General features: G+C 42.1%; 1 protein-coding gene across 2 annotated transcripts in view; it reads left to right on the top strand.

Moving 5' to 3' along the window:
• PHRF1 (PHD and ring finger domains 1) overlaps positions 1-6,122 on the top strand; it is a 557,508-nt gene extending 551,386 nt beyond the window's left edge. For both annotated transcript variants that reach the window (XM_086957804.1, XM_086957803.1), the window contains 2 exons: positions 4,418-4,546; positions 5,188-6,122. In XM_086957804.1, coding sequence (XP_086813930.1) covers positions 4,418-4,546; positions 5,188-5,328 — 270 coding nt within the window. In that variant the 3' untranslated portion in view covers positions 5,329-6,122. The remainder of the gene's footprint in view (positions 1-4,417; positions 4,547-5,187) is intronic.
• The last annotated feature ends 14,669 nt before the right edge of the window (positions 6,123-20,791 follow it).

The following is a 20,791-nucleotide window of genomic DNA, read 5'->3' as shown; positions in this document are numbered from 1 at the left end:
TCACAGCTTGACAATGTGAACAATTTTCAGGTGCCAAACTAAATCTTATCTGCGCCAGGGAGCGCTCTGCAACCTCATTTGTCGCTTGAGAGGTCTCAGGGGAAATTTCCATCTGGGTCTCATATTGGGCACCAGTGATGTTAATTACTCTTTTTCTGAGGATTACAAATGTTGGATACTAGAGGCTGCTGTTCTATTTTACAATTTTTCGATTTTGGTTGGTGTTCTTCCCAGGACAGTGTGCTCTTCGTAGGTTTTGGCTTTTAAGCCCTGTTGGGAAATATCACAGACTGATGTCTGTTACAGACTTATATTCCAAATATTCGTAGTGCTGAGGAAAAGCAGATGACAAGACGTTGTGCAACAGGTTTGCACCAGTGCACCCCAATCCGATTAAAGAAAGTCTAAACTTTGTGGTCTCCCTGAAAGTCGAGCAAAACAGTATCCCTTTCAATTGAAGAGTTGCCTTCTCATGAGAAATGGCACAAAAAGCAATCTACATGAAACAAACGTACCACAGTTGGCCGTATAAACACTTTAATTGATTTATCTGCACCCATGTAGATATGTTTCTAATGTTAGTATGATTGACTTTTGAGTAGTTATTTTTCAAATATCTTTATGCTCCCTTTGATGGTGCCCATTTCTAAATCAACTATATGCACATTATAAAGTGACATTAAAAAATCAATGCAAAGCCCACTTATGATTCAAAACCCAAAGATGTATTCAGTTCTTAGTTTCCTCCGTTTTCTTGAAATTGAATTGATCAAATAACTGATGTAAGCATAACCAATAACTTCCCGATGAGGGAAGTCCGGATGCGGTAATGTTCAACGTTTCGGTATTTGAATGTAAAGATGCTTAGGTTGAAGAAGCAGGCGGAGGAGACTGTGTTAAGCTTGGGTGTCAAGCCCTGATCTTTGGACTGGGTAAGAGTGGTCTGCTTAATTCAGACACTCTGTTCATCACCACCCCCCTTTTCTGAATCATTTTTGTCCACCATAAGCGTGGAAGGGTATACTCAGATGTGAGTCCCTAGCTCATTGCACCATCAGGATACAAGCAAGCCGGGCCGAAGACGGCTGAAATGCCAGAAACCGGTCCCCGGTAGCTTGTTTCCTTCCCAGTATAAGAATTGGCTTGGTAGTTTGGTCTGCCCTGTTCCCATGATGCACTGGGCCAGGGTCAGACTAATTTGCATATAGCCAAGTTCTGAGCTGGGATGGTGCAGTGAGCTAAAAAACGGTGATGGATCAAGCCCTGATCTTTGGACTGGGTAAGAGTGGTCTGCTTAATTCAGACACTCTGTTCATCACCACCCCCCTTTTCTGATTCATTTTTGTCCACCATAAGCGTGGAAGGGTATACTCAGATGTGAGTCCCTAGCTCATTGCACCATCAGGATACAAGCAAGCCGGGCCGAAGACGGCTGAAATGCCAGAAACCGGTCCCCGGTAGCTTGTTTCCTTCCCAGTATAAGAATTGGCTTGGTAGTTTGGTCTGCCCTGTTCCCAAGATGCACTGGGCCAGGGTCAGACTAATTTGCATATAGCCAAGTTCTGAGCTGGGATGGTGCAGTGAGCTAAAAAACGGTGATGGATCAAGCCCTGATCTTTGGACTGGGTAAGAGTGGTCTGCTTAATTCAGACACTCTGTTCATCACCACCCCCCTTTTCTGAATCATTTTTGTCCACCATAAGCGTGGAAGGGCATACTCAGATGTGAGTCCCTAGCTCATTGCACCATCAGGATACAAGCAAGCCGGGCCGAAGACGGCTGAAATGCCCGAAACCGGTCCCCGGTAGCTTGTTTCCTTCCCAGTATAAGAATTGGCTTGGTAGTTTGGTCTGCCCTGTTCCCATGATGCACTGGGCCAGGGTCAGACTAATTTGCATATAGCCAAGTTCTGAGCTGGGATGGTGCAGTGAGCTAAAAAACGGTGATGGATCAAGCCCTGATCTTTGGACTGGGTAAGAGTGGTCTGCTTAATTCAGACACTCTGTTCATCACCACCCCCCTTTTCTGACTCATGGGTGTCAAGGTTAGGCAGCTTTCCAGGATGACGCTGAGGTTTCTGGCTTGGTCGGAAGGGTTGGGTGTTGGTCCTAGATCCATGGGCCTCCAAGGGTGAGATAGTGTTGCAGAAGATCAGCACATATGTTTTGTCCGTGTTGCGTTTCAGGCAGCTGTCCTCTTTCAGTTGGCGATCCTGGTCATGCTCTTGTTGAAGTTTGTTTTAGTGGTAGTGGGGTCTTCAGAGAGGGAGCGGATAAGTTGTGGTTCATCGGCTTATGTTATGATGTTGAGTCCATGGATCTAACAAGGGTGGGCAGAGGAGTCATGTAGGTGTAGAAGAAGGCAGGGCTTAGTGATGAGCCTTGGGGTACTCCACAGATGATTTCTTTGTGTTCAGAGGTGAATGTTGGCAGGTGGACCTTCAATGTTCTTCCAGTGAGGAAGAGCGCAATCAATTGGTAGGGCTTTTCCTTGGATGCTGAGGTTTTGCAGCCTGGCGATCAGTGTGTGGTGACAGATGGTGTCAAATGCTGCTGAGAGGTCGAGGAGGATCAGGGCCGCAGTCTCTCCCCAGTCGAGGAGGGCTTGGATTTCTTTGGTGGCTGCAATCGGGGCTGTATTGGTGCTGTGATTGGTGCGCAAGCCAGATTGGCAGATGTCTAGCAGATGGTTCTGTTCCAGATGGTTGGCGAGTTGTTGGTTGATGGCTTTCTCTAGGACCTTTGCTGGAAAAGGGAGCAGGTAGATAGGTTGGTAGTTGTTGAGGTTGCTGGGGCCGGGTGATGATTTCTTGAGTAGGGCCCTGGCCTCTGTGTGTTTCCACTTTTCAGGAAAGGTGTCTGTGTTTATCGAGGTGTTGAACAGAGTGGTGAGTTTGAGGCTGATCCTGGGGACTCCGAGGTTGAAGATTAGGTGGGGGCATGGGTTGGTGGGCGCCCCGGAGTGAACAGAGCTCAAGATAGGGTGATGAGAGCATGAGCTTCCCCTCTGTCGCCAGTGATCTCATCTTCCCCAGGCCATTGAGACTGGTCCTTATGCTGGGACTCAGCCCTCCGCCCCCATTCATGGCGTTGAAAAAACTGGGGGCATGCACAAGACCAGACGAATGCTACACCACCAAACGCAGTTTAAAGGCATCCACGTATCTAATCACTCAGGTCTTGGAAGTGGCGGATGGGGATGGGCTGTCGCCGTTACAGACTCCTAATTTCGAATCTGAGATGCCCATGCAGCAGGCAAGCTCTCCAAAAGAGCATTATAGCAGTTATCTAGTTACACCCTAGTTGGCCCAACCGTGTCACTCTGGCTGGTTCTCCCAGGTGTGCTCCATGTAGTGCTATTGTATAAAACATTCTTTTTTAGGAGATTTTGGGGGCCAAGGTACAAGGCTTTTGGCCTGAAGAAGCTCGTTTTTGCTGGTACTTTCCTACTTTGATAGTGGTCTCGCTGTTATTAATACATTGTCTGAAGCGTTCTGTTAAATATAATCCACATAAGGTTAATGATGAAGGAATGTTTCACGGGATAAATATAGGAGAACCACCCCTGCAGCTTCCATGAAATAACCCATAAATTCATTCCTAATGGGCGGCCCGTTATGGTTTTTTTTTATAGAACAAATGTGATTTTGCATGCACTATTATTGGGTTTTTTAAAAAGTCTTTGGGAGGTTGGTTTGGGCCTGCAAGTCGCATCTTACAAATCATTACCAAGGAGTTGACCAACCCAGGATCATTGGTAAGATGATGGAAACAAATTCTCAATGAACCAAAACCCACAAATCACATAGACAATTGTTGTTTGCCGTTACATTTAGCTATTGCCAAGTCTGGCAACGTAAACCGGTTCCAAGTAATCTAGGAGTAGTATCTATGTAGAAAATAGGTGCAGTTTTTCTGCTACTCTTAAATGTACATTTTCCGAAGTAAGTGATGAGCTCCTTCGGCAGTTTCAAGAGAGAAGACGGTTGCAGTTATAATAAACTCCTCCCTTTCTTTACATTGCTGTACTTATGCTATGAAAGATACTCCCTATGGTATTTTGTACATGGATGTTTGCACAATGGGTTTTGTAGATGAGATGCGATTTATAAAACCAGAGCAAAACAATTCTAGATGGGGGTTTTGTACCTTTTGAAGTCTTGGTATTTTGTATCATAACATGTCATGGTTATTGAACAATTTAAATTAAGAGAGAATATGCGACTTTCACAGCATGCATACCAAATCCCATCCAATGACACTCAGATAATTATTTTGATTAATATGATGGTTGATGTTGCGTTTTGCGTATTACATTCGGTTTGTCTGAGATGCCACATTATTAGTCCCTATGTTTCGGTGGCAAAATCTACTTTTGCTGGATTTCAGTTTTAATTGATATTTCTTTTATTTGACAGTACCTGAAAAAACTTCATATACAGGAAAGGGCTGTTGAAGAGGTGAAACTTGCCATAAAGCCCTTTTACCAAAGTCGGGAGATTACCAAGGATGAATACAAGGATATTCTTCGAAAAGCTGTTTCAAAGGTCAGAATAGTCAATAAATGCATGTTTTTAGGTCTTGTTAAAGCAACGAGGCACTTTTGTTAATTGCACTAGAAAGCACTACACTATTTTTGTTCTGTTTTGGAGCTCAGTGTATCCTAAATGTTACAGTTTGAAATCCCAACATTACCAATGAAAATATTCACCATAATGAGCACCTTTGAGAATGTCTCAAGCCCGGTATTGATTGTCGTTCTGTGGTTTATGTAAATTGTGCTTCTAAGCTCTGTGCGGAGTTGAGGTTGTGAGGCATGACCTGGTAAAATAGCTGCACAGGATCGCAGAGGAGTGTTAAGCGGCATCTGAAACTTGGCCATTAACCCTGGTTGGGGATAGCCCTGCTGTCTGTGCAGTATGGTGTTAATGAAGTGCAGTTTTAGAACTGTGATCATCTGTGAAGCCCATGTACGATGATGAGTAATGAGTATGCTATTAGCACTGGAAAAGGAGACCTCTTCTCTTGTTGAATCCCTGTATTATTAAGACTCCACTTTGCCAATGAGGAAGGATAATTTATTAGAAGCCCCCAGTCTGCATTCCAATTTAATTGCCTTGTGCTTCCCAAGATAATCTTTAGAGCACAGTTCTACACCCTCTAATATTGTGCTCTGTTTACTCCTCAGATCTGCCACAGCAAAAGTGGGGAAATCAACCCAGTGAAGGTCGCCAACCTGATTAAAGCCTACGTGGAGAGATACAAGCACCTGCGCAAACACAAACGGGAGATTGAGGAGTACCGCGACATGGGGCCAGAAAGCCCATAATCAACCACATCAATTGAAGGCAGTAAAGAAATTGCGCCCCTTTGGATGCCCAACCTTTAAAAGGATCGCTAAGAAAGGGCAGTCTTTTCTGGATGGCCTGTCGACTCCCTTTAACATTTCCACATGGGAGTCCGCTCTTCGGGATTTGCACTCATTAACTGTGTAATGTTCTAGATTCGTTTGGCAGTTAGGAAAAAATCGATTTAGTGGAAAACAAAGACTTGTTATTTTCTGGGATGAGGGAAGGTCCAAGAATCCATGCAGTTCACGTCATTTTTTGGGGGCCCTCAATGCTCCTGTCCGTCACACAGTGTTTCTTTCGTTTACCTTCTTGAACATCTTTTCTTATTTATCTGACTGTGGACTTTTATCAAGAAACTTCACAGAAATATGTTGATTACTAGAAAATCTGTAGCCTGGTGATTGATGGACTACATTTGGAAGCCTAAGTTACCACTCGAACGAATTTCGAAAGATGGTTGCTTTGGTTTTCTTTTTGTCTAAGGAATTAATGCTTACTTTATTTGGCACCTTTACCGAATACTTTTGCTATTAAGGACATTTCATTTTCTTTTCTCCCTACATCCTTCTGTTGTACTTCTGTAAATAAGTGTTGACAGTCATTTTCTGCTCAACTAAAGTTGCCTTTAATAAAATGAAAGAGGGGCACTAACAAGCAGATTGGCTAAAAGAAGCCCCTCTGAAAGTTAAAGATTTGTATTCGGAAGCCTGAATGAGACTCATGATGTACAAATCAGAATTGTGGCAGAATTTATAAAGCTATTTTGAATGGTTTTAACTGTGACAGAAATTTTGTGTTTCCCCTGTTAGTAGTATTGCCACATTGACGGCTATCTTTCGCTCACTATCAGCGATATTGGTGACCGAACTGAAGCCATATTTTCGAATGAAAAACAAAACCCCAATTTAAAAAGGCTTTTTTAGATAACGGCATGTTAACCATAACCAGTAGAATAATACACAGACAACGGTGTGTTAAACATACATAAATAACATTTTAGGAATGAAAGAAATTATTTTGCTTAAAATTAGATTTCTTGAGAAGTTTTTACAATTCCAAAACGATGTCTTCCATGCTTAAGAGTAGAGCCTGCTTAAGCAGAGCCTTTCACAGACTGCAGGGGGCTCAGTTCTCATTTCCCATTTACATTTGGCATACTTATATCCCTGGACAATTTGCTTTATTTAAGGGTTTGATTTGATCATCAAAATCGATCATTTACAGTTCTGATACATATTTTGCCTTTTGTCAAACTGGAGGTCTTGAAGGAGACATTTCCAACTTGTCAAAGCTTTGCTTGGTGCTTTATGGAATCATTATTCAGGTCTTACATCTGTAATTGTGACATTAGGTGGTTACTTCTGTCTACATATATCGGTCTGTTTACTCCCCGAATACAGCATAAGTGATGCCTTATGACTAACATTCTGATAGAGACTTCTAGTGTTAGATTCATTACCTTTGGAATATTCTCCAGGCGTCCAACTGTGTGCAGAAAGGTTTCATCTTGTGGCTCCGTGCAGATGCAGTTCGCTCCAGAAATGAAGCGCACGGCTTATATAAATGTCAATCTACCCGTGCTGATGTCAGTTTTTCTTTGTCCAGTATTGGGTTTCTTTCATAGATTCACATGCCTGAATCATTCCCAGTCGTCGAAATGGGCGTCCCAGAGGACTCCCATCACGACGACAGGGAATGATTCAGGCATGTGACTCTATGAAAGATACCAATACTGGATAACCGCAGTTACAGGTAAGTAACTTATTTTCCTATCCAGTATTGGGGCATCTTTCATAGATTCACAAGCCATAATTATTACTCGTAATCGAGATGGGAGTCCCACGGGGCTCCCATCTCGATGACTGGTAATGATTCAGGCATGTGCATCTGTGAAAGATGAGAGCAGAGATTCTACTCTGTTGGAGGTGTGCACATTTGGTATTGCACCGTTACAACGCAACTTTTACAACGCACTACCATTACATCGCAACTTTTACAACGCAAATACCATTACAACGCATGTCATTACATAGCAGATACTATTACAACGCATGCCATTACATCGTAAGTATAGGTAAGTATATAATTTTTATTTTATTTTATTTTACATTATTTTATTAATTTAATTAATATTAAAAATAAAATAAAATATTAATATATTAATTTAAGTAATTTTGGTTTTTTTTAAGGTTTTAGGGCTGCGTTTGGTTTTTGGGGTACAGGGGTATTTTTAGGTTTTAGGGTTGGGTTTGGTTTTTGGGGTACAGGGGTATTTTTAGGTTTTAGGGCTGGGTTTGGTTTTTGGGGTACAGGGGTATTTTTAGGTTTTAGTGCTGGGTTTGGTTTTTGGGGTACAGGGGTATTTTTAGGTTTTAGGGCTGGGTTTGGTTTTTGGGGTACAGGGGTATTTTTAGGTTTTAGGGCTGGGTTTGGTTTTTGGGGTACAGGGGTATTTTTAGGTTTTAGGGCTGGGTTTGGTTTTTGGGGTACAGGGGTATTTTAGGTTTTAGGGCTGGGTTTGGCTTTTGGGGTACAGGGGTATTTTTAGGGCTGGGTTTGGTTTTTGGGGTACAGGGGTATTTTTAGATTTTAGGGCTGGGTTTGGTTTTTGGGGTACAGGGGTATTTTTAGGTTTTAGGGCTGGGTTTGGTTTTTGGGGTACAGGGGGTATTTTTAGGTTTTAGGGCAAGGTTTGGTTTTTGGGGTACAGGGGTATTTTTAGGTTTTAGGGCTAGGTTTGGCTTTTGGGGTACAGGGGTATTTTTAGGGCTGGGTTTGGTTTTTGGGGTACAGGGGTATTTTTAGATTTTAGGGCTGGGTTTGGTTTTTGGGGTACAGGGGTATTTTTAGGTTTTAGGGCTGGGTTTGGTTTTTGGGGTACAGGGTACAGGGGTATTTTTAGGTTTTAGGGCTAGGTTTGGTTTTTGGGGTACAGGGGTATTACGACTTTAAATAAATTAAATTAATTTAATTACAATATTTACAATTATTAAATTAATTGAATTACATTACTAAAATTAAATTAAATTAATTACTTGTTTTATGTATTATTTATTTAAATTAAATAATATTATTTACAATTTTTAAATTAATTAAATTTCTTTAATTATATTAAATTAAATTATATTAAGTATTTTAATTTTATTTAAATTATATTTATTGTAATACATTAGATTATATTATTTACTATTTATAAATTTATTATATTTCATTAATTATATTATATTAAATAAATTAAATTAATTACAATTTTAATTTTAAATAAATTACTATAAGTAAATTAAATTAATTACTGTTTACATTTTTTTTAATTATATTTATTAATTAAAATTAATTAAATTAACTTTATTACTTTAAAAAAAAAAGATATACTTACCTATACTTACGATGTAATGGCATGTGTTGTAATAGTATCTGCTATGTAATGACATGCGTTGTAATGGCATGCATTGTAATGGTACCTGCGTTGTAAAAATTGCGTTGTAACGGTCTGCTTTGTAAAATAACGCATTGTAACGTCATAGATCCGCACATTTACACTTGGACCTGATTTGGTCCTGTTCACCGGTTCATCAAAGTTCAATAAAGTTTTCAATGAAAAAAAGTTTTTTAAAATTCTTCCAATGAAATATTTATTCCATATTTCTCTTCATTCAATATATAATTCAAATAGTTGCGAGATTCATTACTTAAAGCATTTCGACAAAACCCAATGCATTTCGGGTCCAACTTGACCCTTCCTCAGGGGTCTCTAGGGAAAGAACAAACAAACATTTTTGAGCCCAAAGCTCTGTTTAAGAATAGTCAAAATAATTATTTCATGATTGACAACACAAAGTTCTACAGCGAAAAACATTGACACTTATGTAACATTAGCATTTTCAAAGAAACATAATTACCAGTCAATTTCTAATTTGACCGCACGGTAATCTCCCCCCTGTTGGATTGTACTGAATCTGACTGACGTAAAACAGTTCTGAAATATTAAACCTCCTTTCCACTGTTAAATCTTATTAACTGTCCCAACATAGTTAAACCGCTATGTCAACTGAAAAACACAACACTGTTTTAACTTCTAACTACTAAGTGTTCTATGACCGAAACGGCTTGCGTTTCTTGTCAGTTACTCACTGAAATGCTTCTGCACACTCTACTTTCGGTTTCCACCAATGTCGGTGTCGCTTGGATAACCCGAATTACTCCTTTCTATTATCTTTATACTCATAGGTTAAACATGCGATCACATGACCGCGATTTTACCGAAGTGTGAGCAATGTGTATTAACAAAATAAAAAAGATGGGGAGTCTTCAGCCACATGGTCTTAATGCAGACTGGAACTATCATGTTTTCTATAAATGAGTATCAGGAAATTATCTGTTTTTCCTGAATTGACACCAGTTTACCCTGGTTACATCCGATTCCAAAATGGCCGGCACGCTATGACCATGGCAATGTTTACCTGTCGATTAACCACATTGGTTATAAATATGGTATCCACATCCGATGGGTTTTCTTACAGTGTGATGTAAATTTATTGGTTTTTTTGTGGTTTTTTTTGTGTTTGTTCGATATTGTCTCACTCCGTTTTTTATTTTTTAATTAGGTCAGAAAACCCTTGAGGAGCAATGTATAACCTTGCAGGAGCTTATATAATGTTCTGTTCACCATTTAGTTTGTTAATACACATTGCTCACACTTCGGTAAAATCGCGGTCATGTGATCGCATGTTTAACCAATGAGTATAAAGATAATAGAAAGGAGGAATTCGGGTTATCCAAGCTACACCGACATTGGTGGAAACCGAAAGCCGAGTGTGCAGAAGCATTTCAGTGAGTAACCAACCAGAAACGCGAGCCGTTTCTGTCATAGAACACTTAGTAGTTAGAAGTTAAAACAGTGTTGTGTTTTTCATTTGACATAGCGGTTTAACTATGATGGCACAGTTAATAAGATTTAACAGTGGAAAGGAGGTTTAATATTTCAGAACTGTTTTACGTCAGTCAGATTCAGTACAATCCAACAGGGGTGAGATTACCGTGCGGTCAAATTAGAAATTGACTGGCAATTACGTTTCTTTGAAAATGCTAATGTTACATAAGTGTCAATGTTTTTCGCTGTAGAACTTTGTGTTGTCAATCATGAAATAATTATTATGATTATTCTTAAACATAGCTTTGGGCTCAAATGTTTGTTTGTTCTTTCCCTAGAGACCCCTGAGGAAGGGTCAGGTTGGACCCGAAATGCATTGGGTTTTGTCAAAATGTTTTAAGTAATGAATCTCACAACTATTTGAAATATATATTGAATAAAGAGAAATATGGAACAAATATTTCATTGGAAGAATTTGAAAAAACTTTTTTCATTGAAAACTTTATTGAACTTTGATGAACCGGTGAACAGGACCAAATCAGGTCCAAGTGTAAATGTGCACACCTCCAACAGAGAGTAGAATCTCTGCTCTCACCTATTTTTGAATATATGCTGGCAGTGTTTCCAGACAAAACACTATAGGAGAGAGTCGCACAACTTTAAAAAAAAAAAGTTTCAAACAGTGATCTAAATCAAGATAATAAGAGTGCAACTGATGGACTTGTAAAAGATTCATCTGTGAAAGATACCAATACTGGATAACCGCAGTTACAGGCAAGTAATTATTTTCTCATTCACCACCAGACGTGGATCCGAAGCTTCTCCTTTTCTCTCAAATACCTTTTCCTCGATTTTTCTTCTCTCTCAAAAAATTTAAATTTTTAGAGCTTGATCAGCCTTATGCTGAGGACAATTACTATGAAGACTTGTAGGAGGCTGATCAGGTAGTTACCTCCCCGTAGACTTCACTTTTCTTTCCTCCCAACCCAGCCATTGAAGAATCTGCCTCCTACCCTATGGTTATGTGCAGGACAGCTTTAATCCTTGACCTTCAGCTCCCCACCATACTTAGGCTCTAGGGGCTTGGGCTAAGGCTTGTACTGGCCCTCCAGTTAACAGACAGATTGCCTGGCGCCATTTAATGAATGAATGAGAGGCATTCTTGTAAAGTGCATCTGTCACTGCAACAAACAGGAGCATCCTGTCGCTCAAAGAGGTGCATTAAAAAGCCAATTCTTCAGACGTTTCTTGAATAATGCTTCAGTGATTATAATACAGAGGAAATTTGCAAGTTGGTTCCAGGCTCTAGTGTTGTTCCCCCCTGCCCCCGTCCTCCCAAGGTCTTTAGCCTGAAATGTGGGGGAGATTGGCTGAAGAGGACCTCAACAGCCCCTCTGTGCTTTGTAATGCACAACACGAAATGGTGTTAAATGATGCAGAGAGATCCATTAAAATCAAGCCTGCATTTTTCCCAGCTCCTAAGGCCAATTTGATAATTCCATAAACCTTCAGCAAGGCTGACTCCATGGAGTATTTTGGCTTAAAAACAGATTGTTGAGGATGAAGTAAATTCCTATCCTCTAAATATGAAGTAAGCTGCCCATTAACAATCCTTTCCAACATTTTACTCAGAGAGGGTAGTAAGGAGATAGGCCAAAGATTTGATAACGTGGTAGGTCTGCTATACCTTTTTTTTTTTTGTAAGCGTTTTCACAGAGCTAAATTTCCAAGTACTTGGGACTTCTGCTGTTGACAAAGATAAATTCTGAATCTGATCCATCATCAGGTTAACTACTTCTATAGTCTTATGAAGAAAGGAAGGAGGATAGGGGTCAAAAGGAGATCTGGACTTGCATGAAAGAACAGCTTGGTGGGACTGTGCAAGATAGATTTCCTGGAAAGTGTCCATACTTGCATTCGGAATAGGAGTATAGTGAGAGACTTGATCGAAGGTTAAGGTATGTAGTGGAAAACCTGATTGCATCTTCTGGATTTTGTCCTTTAAAAACAGATCTGGTCAGAAAGATCTTGGGAGGGATGTATTTTCCGATTCAGGGCTTTTTAGGTATAGGAAATATTGTGACATTTTAATATTGTTTTTGAGTCATAATGGGCTTCTTCAATTTTCCTGGTGTAGCAAACTTTCTTAGTGGCATTAATTCGTGATATGCCTTGAGAGCAGATTTAAAACAAAACAAGGCTTTCGGTTTATAAGCCAGGCGCCACTTACGTTCGAGTTGTTTACAATGCTACTTCATTTCTGCTACTTTAGAGGAAAACTAGGGAGCAGAGGGGATTAAATTGTGTTTACTGGCCTGAAGTTGGGGCACTAGTTCCATAGCTGTGTTTAAAATCCAGTTGTTAAATGACGTACGGTCATTGTCCAATGTTCCAGTGAGAACCGGTGCAATAGAGGCTGGTTGGTTAATCAGATTCGGATTAGTCGTCATCTTATTCCATTTCCATAAGATAAAAAGATCAAATGTAGTACTAGGCGAAACAGAATCATGTATATTGAGTTTGATTTGAAACGGAATTTAAAGTATGATCTGTCCATGATTGAATAATGGGAGTGTCAATTATTAACTGAGAGTAATTGGAGCAGATTCCAGTTAAGGTGTGTCTAGATATGTGAGTAGGTCCAGACACTGTGTAAGACTGATTATTTTAAGAATATACAATTAGGTGACTACTTCAGAATCATCTAAAGTCTCACGATGGTAAGTAAAATCTCTGAGAATGGTAAAATTAGTTTTTTTGCAATAGATGGGATCCAAAGTTTCCCCTAAAGTAGTTAGAAATAAGGGTTCTGAGCCTGGTATAAGCCCTCCCACAAAAGATTGTAATGAAGTAATCTGAAAGCAGAATCCTAAACTCTCTGCTCCTTTGAGTTTGTATCAAAGGTACAACATTGAAATGTTTTGCAAAAAAGTATCGCCAGACCACCTCCACAGCCTCCTTCTCTATCAGGTCTAATAATAGTGTCCCCCGTAGGTAGAGCTGAAAAGATGTCCGGTTTCCACCATGGTTTAAACCAGGATTCAGTAACAAAAAGTCTAATTGGGAATCCTTAATTTAATCAATGACTTCATGTGAATGTTTACTAAGGAAACAAGTATTTATAACTGTTTATAACCCCTCAGGAAAAGATTGTTTGATTAAATATAGGGGTAAAGAATGTATCGGAAAGAATCTCTGGCGAGAGGTCAAATTCATTTTTTTAGAACATATAGCACACTGGGCCTTCTAAATAAGTAGGGTCCCATGCCTGTCGACTCTGAGGAGCTATATCATTCAGTTATGTAAAAAAAACTAACAGAAAACGGCTTGCCTGGGCTACAGCCGGCAAAGTGGCTAGGGCTGGCCGCAGAACGGATGCGGACGGGCACATACAGGCTTACCTTAGGCGCACCTGCTGCGCGCGTCCCTGCTGCAGGCCTACATGTGAAGATAATTGACTAAAGCCCTGCCTCCCAACCGCTTCCCGTAAGCACAACTAGACCTACAACCTCAAGGAAGGAAAAACTACTTCCCGAGATCTGAAATGTCTTCATAATACAGAACAAAAACTCCCTGAGGAATGATTTCTATTTGTACCCCCAAAAAAGACAGCAATTCACACCACCTCCAGGTAAGCCGGCCTTTTTGTCACAGCACCCTTCTCCAGAAAGACTTGTGGTGCAGGCTTCAACCAGCTGAATTTAGCCCTACAGGATGCCTATTTCCACATACATACCTGTCCTGTCGGCCCATCGGTGTAACCTGTGGCTGGACAAGTGCATTTTCGGGTGACTTTTCTCCCCTTTGATCTCATCAGCACCCCTCGGGTGCTCCTGAAAGTGATGGTAGGTCAGGGGTGCCAGTCTTTTCCTGCCTTGACAACCGGCCTGGTTGTTTAAGACAGGTGAACCTCCTGTCATCCTTGGGGTTCACTCTCAACCTGATTCCTTCTGAGATGCTCCCCTTCATCGGTGGCTCGATCTGTTCACAAGCAAGCAGCTCAATCCAAGCATTGGAGTTTGCAAGGTGTCTCTCACTCACTCATTTCACCTCAGGTGTTACTCTGAAAACCTGTACACCTTTTCACTGTGCACTCCTGCCCATAGTTCTCAAGAAGATCAGAACCGAACAGGCACATGTCCTCTTCGGACTGGGCACGGAGAGTATGGTATTCCAGAACTCCTGGGCCTGAGCGGCTGCCCTCCAATAAGGCTGCCCCTCTGGGAGGGCATGCTATTGCAGCAGAAAGGCCGGGTTCTCCACCCTGCCCTTCACAATCTCCACCTTGATGTTTGGAGATTGAGCAGTGCCAGCTGAATGCCTTTGATCTACCTCCGGAGGTAGTTGATATCATCTTGGCAGCCAGGCTTCCCTCGACAAAGACTGTATACCTGTCGCTGTTACAGGTTTGTGTTTTGGAGTAGTACGCGTCAAATTGATCCCCTCCAGGCTTTGTCTGATGTCCTGTTTGTGTTGTCCCTCGTCTGGCAAGGTCTTGCTTTGGGCACAGTTGAAGGTTATTATTCATCCCTTTCGGCCTTCCTGCGATTGCCTGATCTAACATTCATTATTTAAATCACTGGTTGTGCCGAGATTTTTGAAAGAGCTGCAGCATCTGTTTCCCCCTTCTCCTTTTGTGATGCCCCAATTGGACCTCACTTTCGTGCCACTTGTTTGATGTGTACTCCATTCAAGCTGTTTCCTATGGCGCCTCTCCTTGTTGTTATTACCTCAGCATGGCGTGTGAGTGAGCTTCTGGCTCTGGGTGTCCTACTATACATCACCTTCTTCCTGATAAGCTGCTTTTCAAACTAGGGCATCCTTTCTACTGAAAGTTGTGACGGCCTTCCATGTCAATCAAACCATCACCATGCTGGCGTTCAGTCCCCCACTTACCCTTCTAAGGAGGTGATACTGCATCACTTGGACCCCAAAAGATCGCTCAGCTTCTGCATCGATTGTACCAAAGACCGCTAGGTGGGCGGTCATTTCTTTTTGGGTTCACTGAGTGTGTCAGCGGATGATTCACTACTAGCCGCTCACGAGTACTGCCATGGGATAGGTCTCAGATGGAAATTGTGGCTACGTCTCACCTCTCTGAAGCCGGAGGCAAAGCTAAGAATTCTGAACTTACCCTACTCAGGTTCTACTCTCTTTGGATCCCTCATGGGTGATGCAATGACGCGCATGAAAGCGGAGTTGAAAACCCATAAGGCTGTAGGTCACGAAAGACATGGAAAACAAAGAAAATCTTTCCGGCCTTCCAACAACTGTTCTCTTCCCAGAGAGGTCACTCTTCCTCATGGTACCAGAGTCAACAGCAGGGTGGCCCTCAGTCACTACAGAAACAACCTTACCAGTCGTATCAGCGACGCCAAACAAGAGGAAGATCTTCCCAGAAACACCCTCAAGGGAGTAAACAGCCTGAGTCGTTTCTTCCCCCTCTTCTGTTCCCCACTCCAGTGGGAGGGGGTAGCATATGTATTTTACTCGATAGAATGGCAAAACATAACAAAAGACTCTTGGGTGCTGAATATTCTGCACAGTGGATATTGCCTGTGGTTCACCAGTCCTTCACCGTCCATCCCTCCGAAGCCAACCAACTTCCAGCTTCCTCTCTTACAAGCAGAGGTCAACATCCTTTTACAGAAATTGGCGGTGGAACCAGTTCCTCAACAATAACGAGGACAAGGTATTTATTCAAAATACTTACTTGTGAAGAAGAAAGACAAACAAGAATTCAGACCTATTCTTGACCTCACGACAGCCAACAAATGGATTTGGCGAAAAAAGTTAAGGATGTTTGCTTTACACCAAATTTACCCCTAATTACATCAAGGAGATTGGCTTTGTCTGATCGACCTTCAAGACGCGTACTTTCATATTCCAATTGGCAGAAAGCATAGCAAATTCTTGAGGTTCATGGTGGGACAGGACCATAACCAGTACTGGGTCCTTCCTTTCAGGCTAAAGTCAGCACCCAGAACATTCTCCAAATGCATGGTAGTAGTCGCAGCCCATCTCCGGAGTCACAAGGTTTTCGTCTATCCATATCTGGATGATTGGCTCACCAAGGCTTCCTCCTCTCAGGAGGCGCAGCTTCATTTCAACTGGACTCGCGATCTCTTACAGAGATTGTTGCTTCAGATCAACCGCGACAAATCCATCTCCACCCCAGTACAGACCTTGCATTATCTAGGTGCCTTAATCGACACAGTAAAGGCAAAAGTGTTTCCTTCGGAGGAGAGACACTTATCGATCCTTCTAGAGTGTCAGAGGCTCATGAAAGCTTCCCATACAACAGTCACGACAGTTGCCTCTCTCCTCGGCTCAAAGGCTTTGTGCATATTCCTCACACTTAATGCCCGTCTGCACATGTGACCTCTGCAAGAATGTCTTGAGGATCAAGGGGATCAGTTGACGGGGAACTGGGAGGACAGGAGTGGAGTGGTCTCTCAAATGGTGGCGCTCCCCATCCAGGATACAACTATCCCTCCATGTGGAGTGGTCTCTCAAATGGTGGTGCTCCCCATCCAGTCTCATCCAGGGCACTCCTTTCCATCAGGAGATTCCTCCTCAGACTATTGTCACGGGCGCATCGTTGCTGGGCTGGGGAGCGCATATGGACCATCTCCAGATCCAGGGTAAATGGTCAGAATACGAAACTTCGTACCACTTCAACTTCTTGGAGCATCTGGCAGTCCATCTGCCATTAAAAGCTTTCTGCCCCTTGTTCAACACCTCGTCCCTGCTTGTTCAAACAGACAAAACAACAACAATGTACTACCTCAACAAGCAGGAGGGGGACAAGATCCAGAGTCTTATCCCGTGAGTCTCAGATGATCTGGAAGTGGCTGCTTGCCAGGGGCCTGACGATCACAGCAGTACACCTCCCAAGTGTCCAAAATACTCAGGCGCACTCACTCAGCAGACTCCTGCAAGAAAACCATGAGTGGGTTTAGCACGACGATGTGGTACTACACTTATTTCAGCGATTGGGTACTCCCAGCGTCGACTTGTTTGCCACTGCAGAAAACAGAAAAATGCCAAAGCTTTGCATCAAGATTCTACCAGACAGGAACTCTGGGGAAAGCCCTGTGGATCAATTGGTCTGGGACATTTGTCTACGTTTTTCCTACGATCCCCCTGTTTCCTGAAGTTCTCATCAAATTGACCCAATCGTCATCCAGGATGATCCTCATAGCTCCGGAATGACCATGCCAATGGTGGTTCACGGACCTCCTTCACCAGTCCATCCATCTCCATCTGCGGCTGCCATGCATGCCGGATCTGCTAACGAAATTTGGAGGCCAGATAGTACAGCCCAACCCCTCCTCTTTGAGTTTGACAACATGACTCCTGAACTGATACAATATGGACATCTGAATCTGCCACAGGACTGCATGGAGATCCTCAAAGAGGCTAAACGACCTTCCACGCGATCAACATATGCATTCAAGTGGAAGAGATTCTGCACTTAGAACAGAAATTCACTCCCTATATCCCCTCCAGATCTCTCAGATCCAGTAAAAGTCACTTGCTGGTAGTACCTCGTGCCAAAAAAGCCAGGCACGGAGGGAAAGCATCATCTGTCGCAGGACCCGCACTGTGGAACGGACTCCCTCTGACCCTCAGACTCTGCACTGAACATCTGAAATTCAGAAAACAACTTAAAACCCTGATGTTTACAAATGAGATCTAGCTCCACCTTCACCAATTCCTCTGTGGTTGTCAAACCGGCCCAAAGCGCAGAGATACTCCAGTTGGAGTCGATTCCAGCTTTATACAAACTTGCAAATAAATAAATAAATATGGTGTTCTTCCAGAAACGTGGATCCCACCTCTTGTCAGGAAGATGTTCTTTTTCCTTTACATACTCAGCTTAGCAAAATCTGCTTATAAATATCCTCGCTAAAAGTTCATTTAGCAGCTTTGACTGTTATAGTGAATGTCCCTCACAAACCTCCTTTTTTATAATCCTGGTGATTAAGGATTTCTTCGAGGGCTTGAAAAAGGTATTTTCTCCAATCGGACGACTTTCTCCTCCCTGGGAATTCAATATAGTGCTCTGTCGCCTTATGCAAGACCCTTTTGAAACCAATTCACAAGGCATCACTCTAACATTTATCATGGAAAGCAGCTTTCCTTGTGGTGATCACTTCAGCCCGTAGGGTTTGTGAAATACAAGCCCTTTGTTCTCATGAACACTACACTGTCTTCCACTCGAGCAAGGTAGTTATAAGACCCCACGCTCCTTAAGGTGGTATCTGACTTTCATGTTAATCTGATAATATCCCTTCCAACATTCTTCCAGAAACCCTCTACACCAGCGAAAAGATCCCTTCAATCCCTGGATGTAAAGAGAGTTCTGAAGTTCTACCTGGATAGAAATAAAAGTATTCGCCAATCACAACAGCTATTTGTAAACTATGGCCCCTTCCTAACAGGACTAGCTACTTCAAAACAGTCCATCTCGAGATGGATAGTTTCTTGCATCCTATTATGTTATCCAAAAGCTAACAAAAGCTTTTCAGCCAAACCTAGGGCTCATTCTACTACGGGGAAAACAGCCACTACGGCTTTATTACGTAATGTCCCAATTCCAGAGATCTGTAAAGCAGCTACCTGGAAGACAGTACACACATTTACAAAGCATTACTGCCTAGATTCTGATACTAGAGTATTCGCTCAAGTAGGGCAAGCTTCACTCAAATGTTTTTTCTCGAGTCCTTTTGCTCCTCTGTCTGTTCTGCCACTTTCTTTGGGATGGGCTTGCTACTCTATTCAGCTCTTATGACTATACATGGAAATCCCCTGTGAGAGAAGGAATGGGTTCTTGCCTGTAACTTCTTGTCTCTCGCATGGAAATTTCCATGATAGTCATAAGCGACCCTCCCTCCTCCCCAGCTGAAAAGACAGAAGAATTGTTTTTCTCCCCATATCTGTTATCAGTAACCTCCAAATGAACTGAAGTACCTGCTATGCACGATGGGATACTGATAGCGCCTGGTCCCTTAAAGGCACAGTGTTCTTTTTTTAGACATATGACAGCCTATGAGGCTACTCTGCCCTGCTTCTTCATCGCGATCATAAAGATAAAAAAGGGTTTGTGAGATATTTCTACAGACTGACACTAAAATTAACTCAAATCTACACTTAAGAAGTTATATATCACTACTGCTCCGGGGTCCCCGTGCATGGGTGGGACGTCGGCGTTTATGACTATCATGGAAATTCCCCTCTCTGCAAGCTTTCAGGAACACCTCAAGACCTGGCTCTTTGGGTGAAGCAGAGCTACACGAGTTCCTTCCTCCCCGTGCTTTGAAACACTCACAGGTGAGTAGCACGCTTCAGAAATCCCTGATTGATTTGAAATCCTATCTAATGTTCAAAGGTGGGGGCACAATATCTACCACTCCTTAAGGGAATGCTACATCACAGCTCCAGTCCAAGCTAGGATAATAACACCATGCATTGACAAAAAATATAAAGCTGCACCCTCTGATCCTTTATACACTAGAGGTCAGTTTACTCCTGACTCTCTAGTAGTATCTAATGTTAGGAAAGGAGCAAATACTCAAACGGGAGATGCACCTCCCCCAGAGAAAGAATCTAAGTTAATTGATGCCTCTGGTAAACATGTCGCTGCCCAACCAGCTAATCATTGGAGTATAACCAACAGCCAGACTATTAGCTTGCTACGATAGAGCTCACTGGGTTGAAATGGAGGGGCTCCTCCAGCATTTCCCAGAAGAGCACAGAAAGGGGGCAGGAAATTGTCAGTGAGGAAAAGCTCATTACAAATACAATAAAATGTGCACTAGATGCTGCAGACACAGCTGCTTGGGGTATAAACACCAGCCTACTATTATGTAGACCTGCACGGCTCCGTGTCTCAGGGTTTAAACCAGAATTACAACTGACTGTTCTTACTCTCCTATATGTTAAGGAAAATCTTTTCGGCCCTCAAGTGGGCACAGCCCTTGAGAAAATGAAAAAAGACTGAAGTCGCAAAATCAATGGAGGGCTCGGCAAACACCTACTTATCGTGGTTCATTTCGTAGGCCCAACTATAAACAAGGTGCAAGATCTGCCTTTTAAGATAACACAGGGTCCGCATAGAAAAATCAAGGACAAACCTCTACTGCCAGAACTTTTTACAGGAGTTCATACAGCGGTAACAATTTTAAAGGAAGAGGTTGTGGGAATAATACCCGTAATTGCAGCACAACTACCAAACAATGACTTCCTTACCAGTCCCCCCACCATTTTACAGTGGGCGGGGTTGTCTTCAAAACTTTCTGTCCGCAAGATCAATCACAAAAGATCAATGGGTGTTTGATATTATCCAACATGGTTATTGTGTGGAGATCATTACAACTTTTCCAAATATTCCACCTCGCAAACAAAACATTTTAATAGAATATCAAAATCTCCTACAACAGGAAATATCAGCTCTATTAATAAAAGCAGCAATAGAACCAGTCCAAAGACTGTATCAAGGAAAAGGGGTATATTCATTATACTTCTCATTCCCAAAAAAGACAGAACTTTACGACCCATTCATGACC

Source organism: Lissotriton vulgaris, chromosome 2_1, assembly GCF_964263255.1.
Source record: "Lissotriton vulgaris chromosome 2_1, aLisVul1.2, whole genome shotgun sequence".
Classification (NCBI taxonomy): Eukaryota; Metazoa; Chordata; class Amphibia; order Caudata; family Salamandridae; genus Lissotriton; species Lissotriton vulgaris.
The sequence above is the reverse complement of the archived record's forward strand: the minus strand, read 5'-3'. Positions and strand labels throughout refer to the sequence as shown.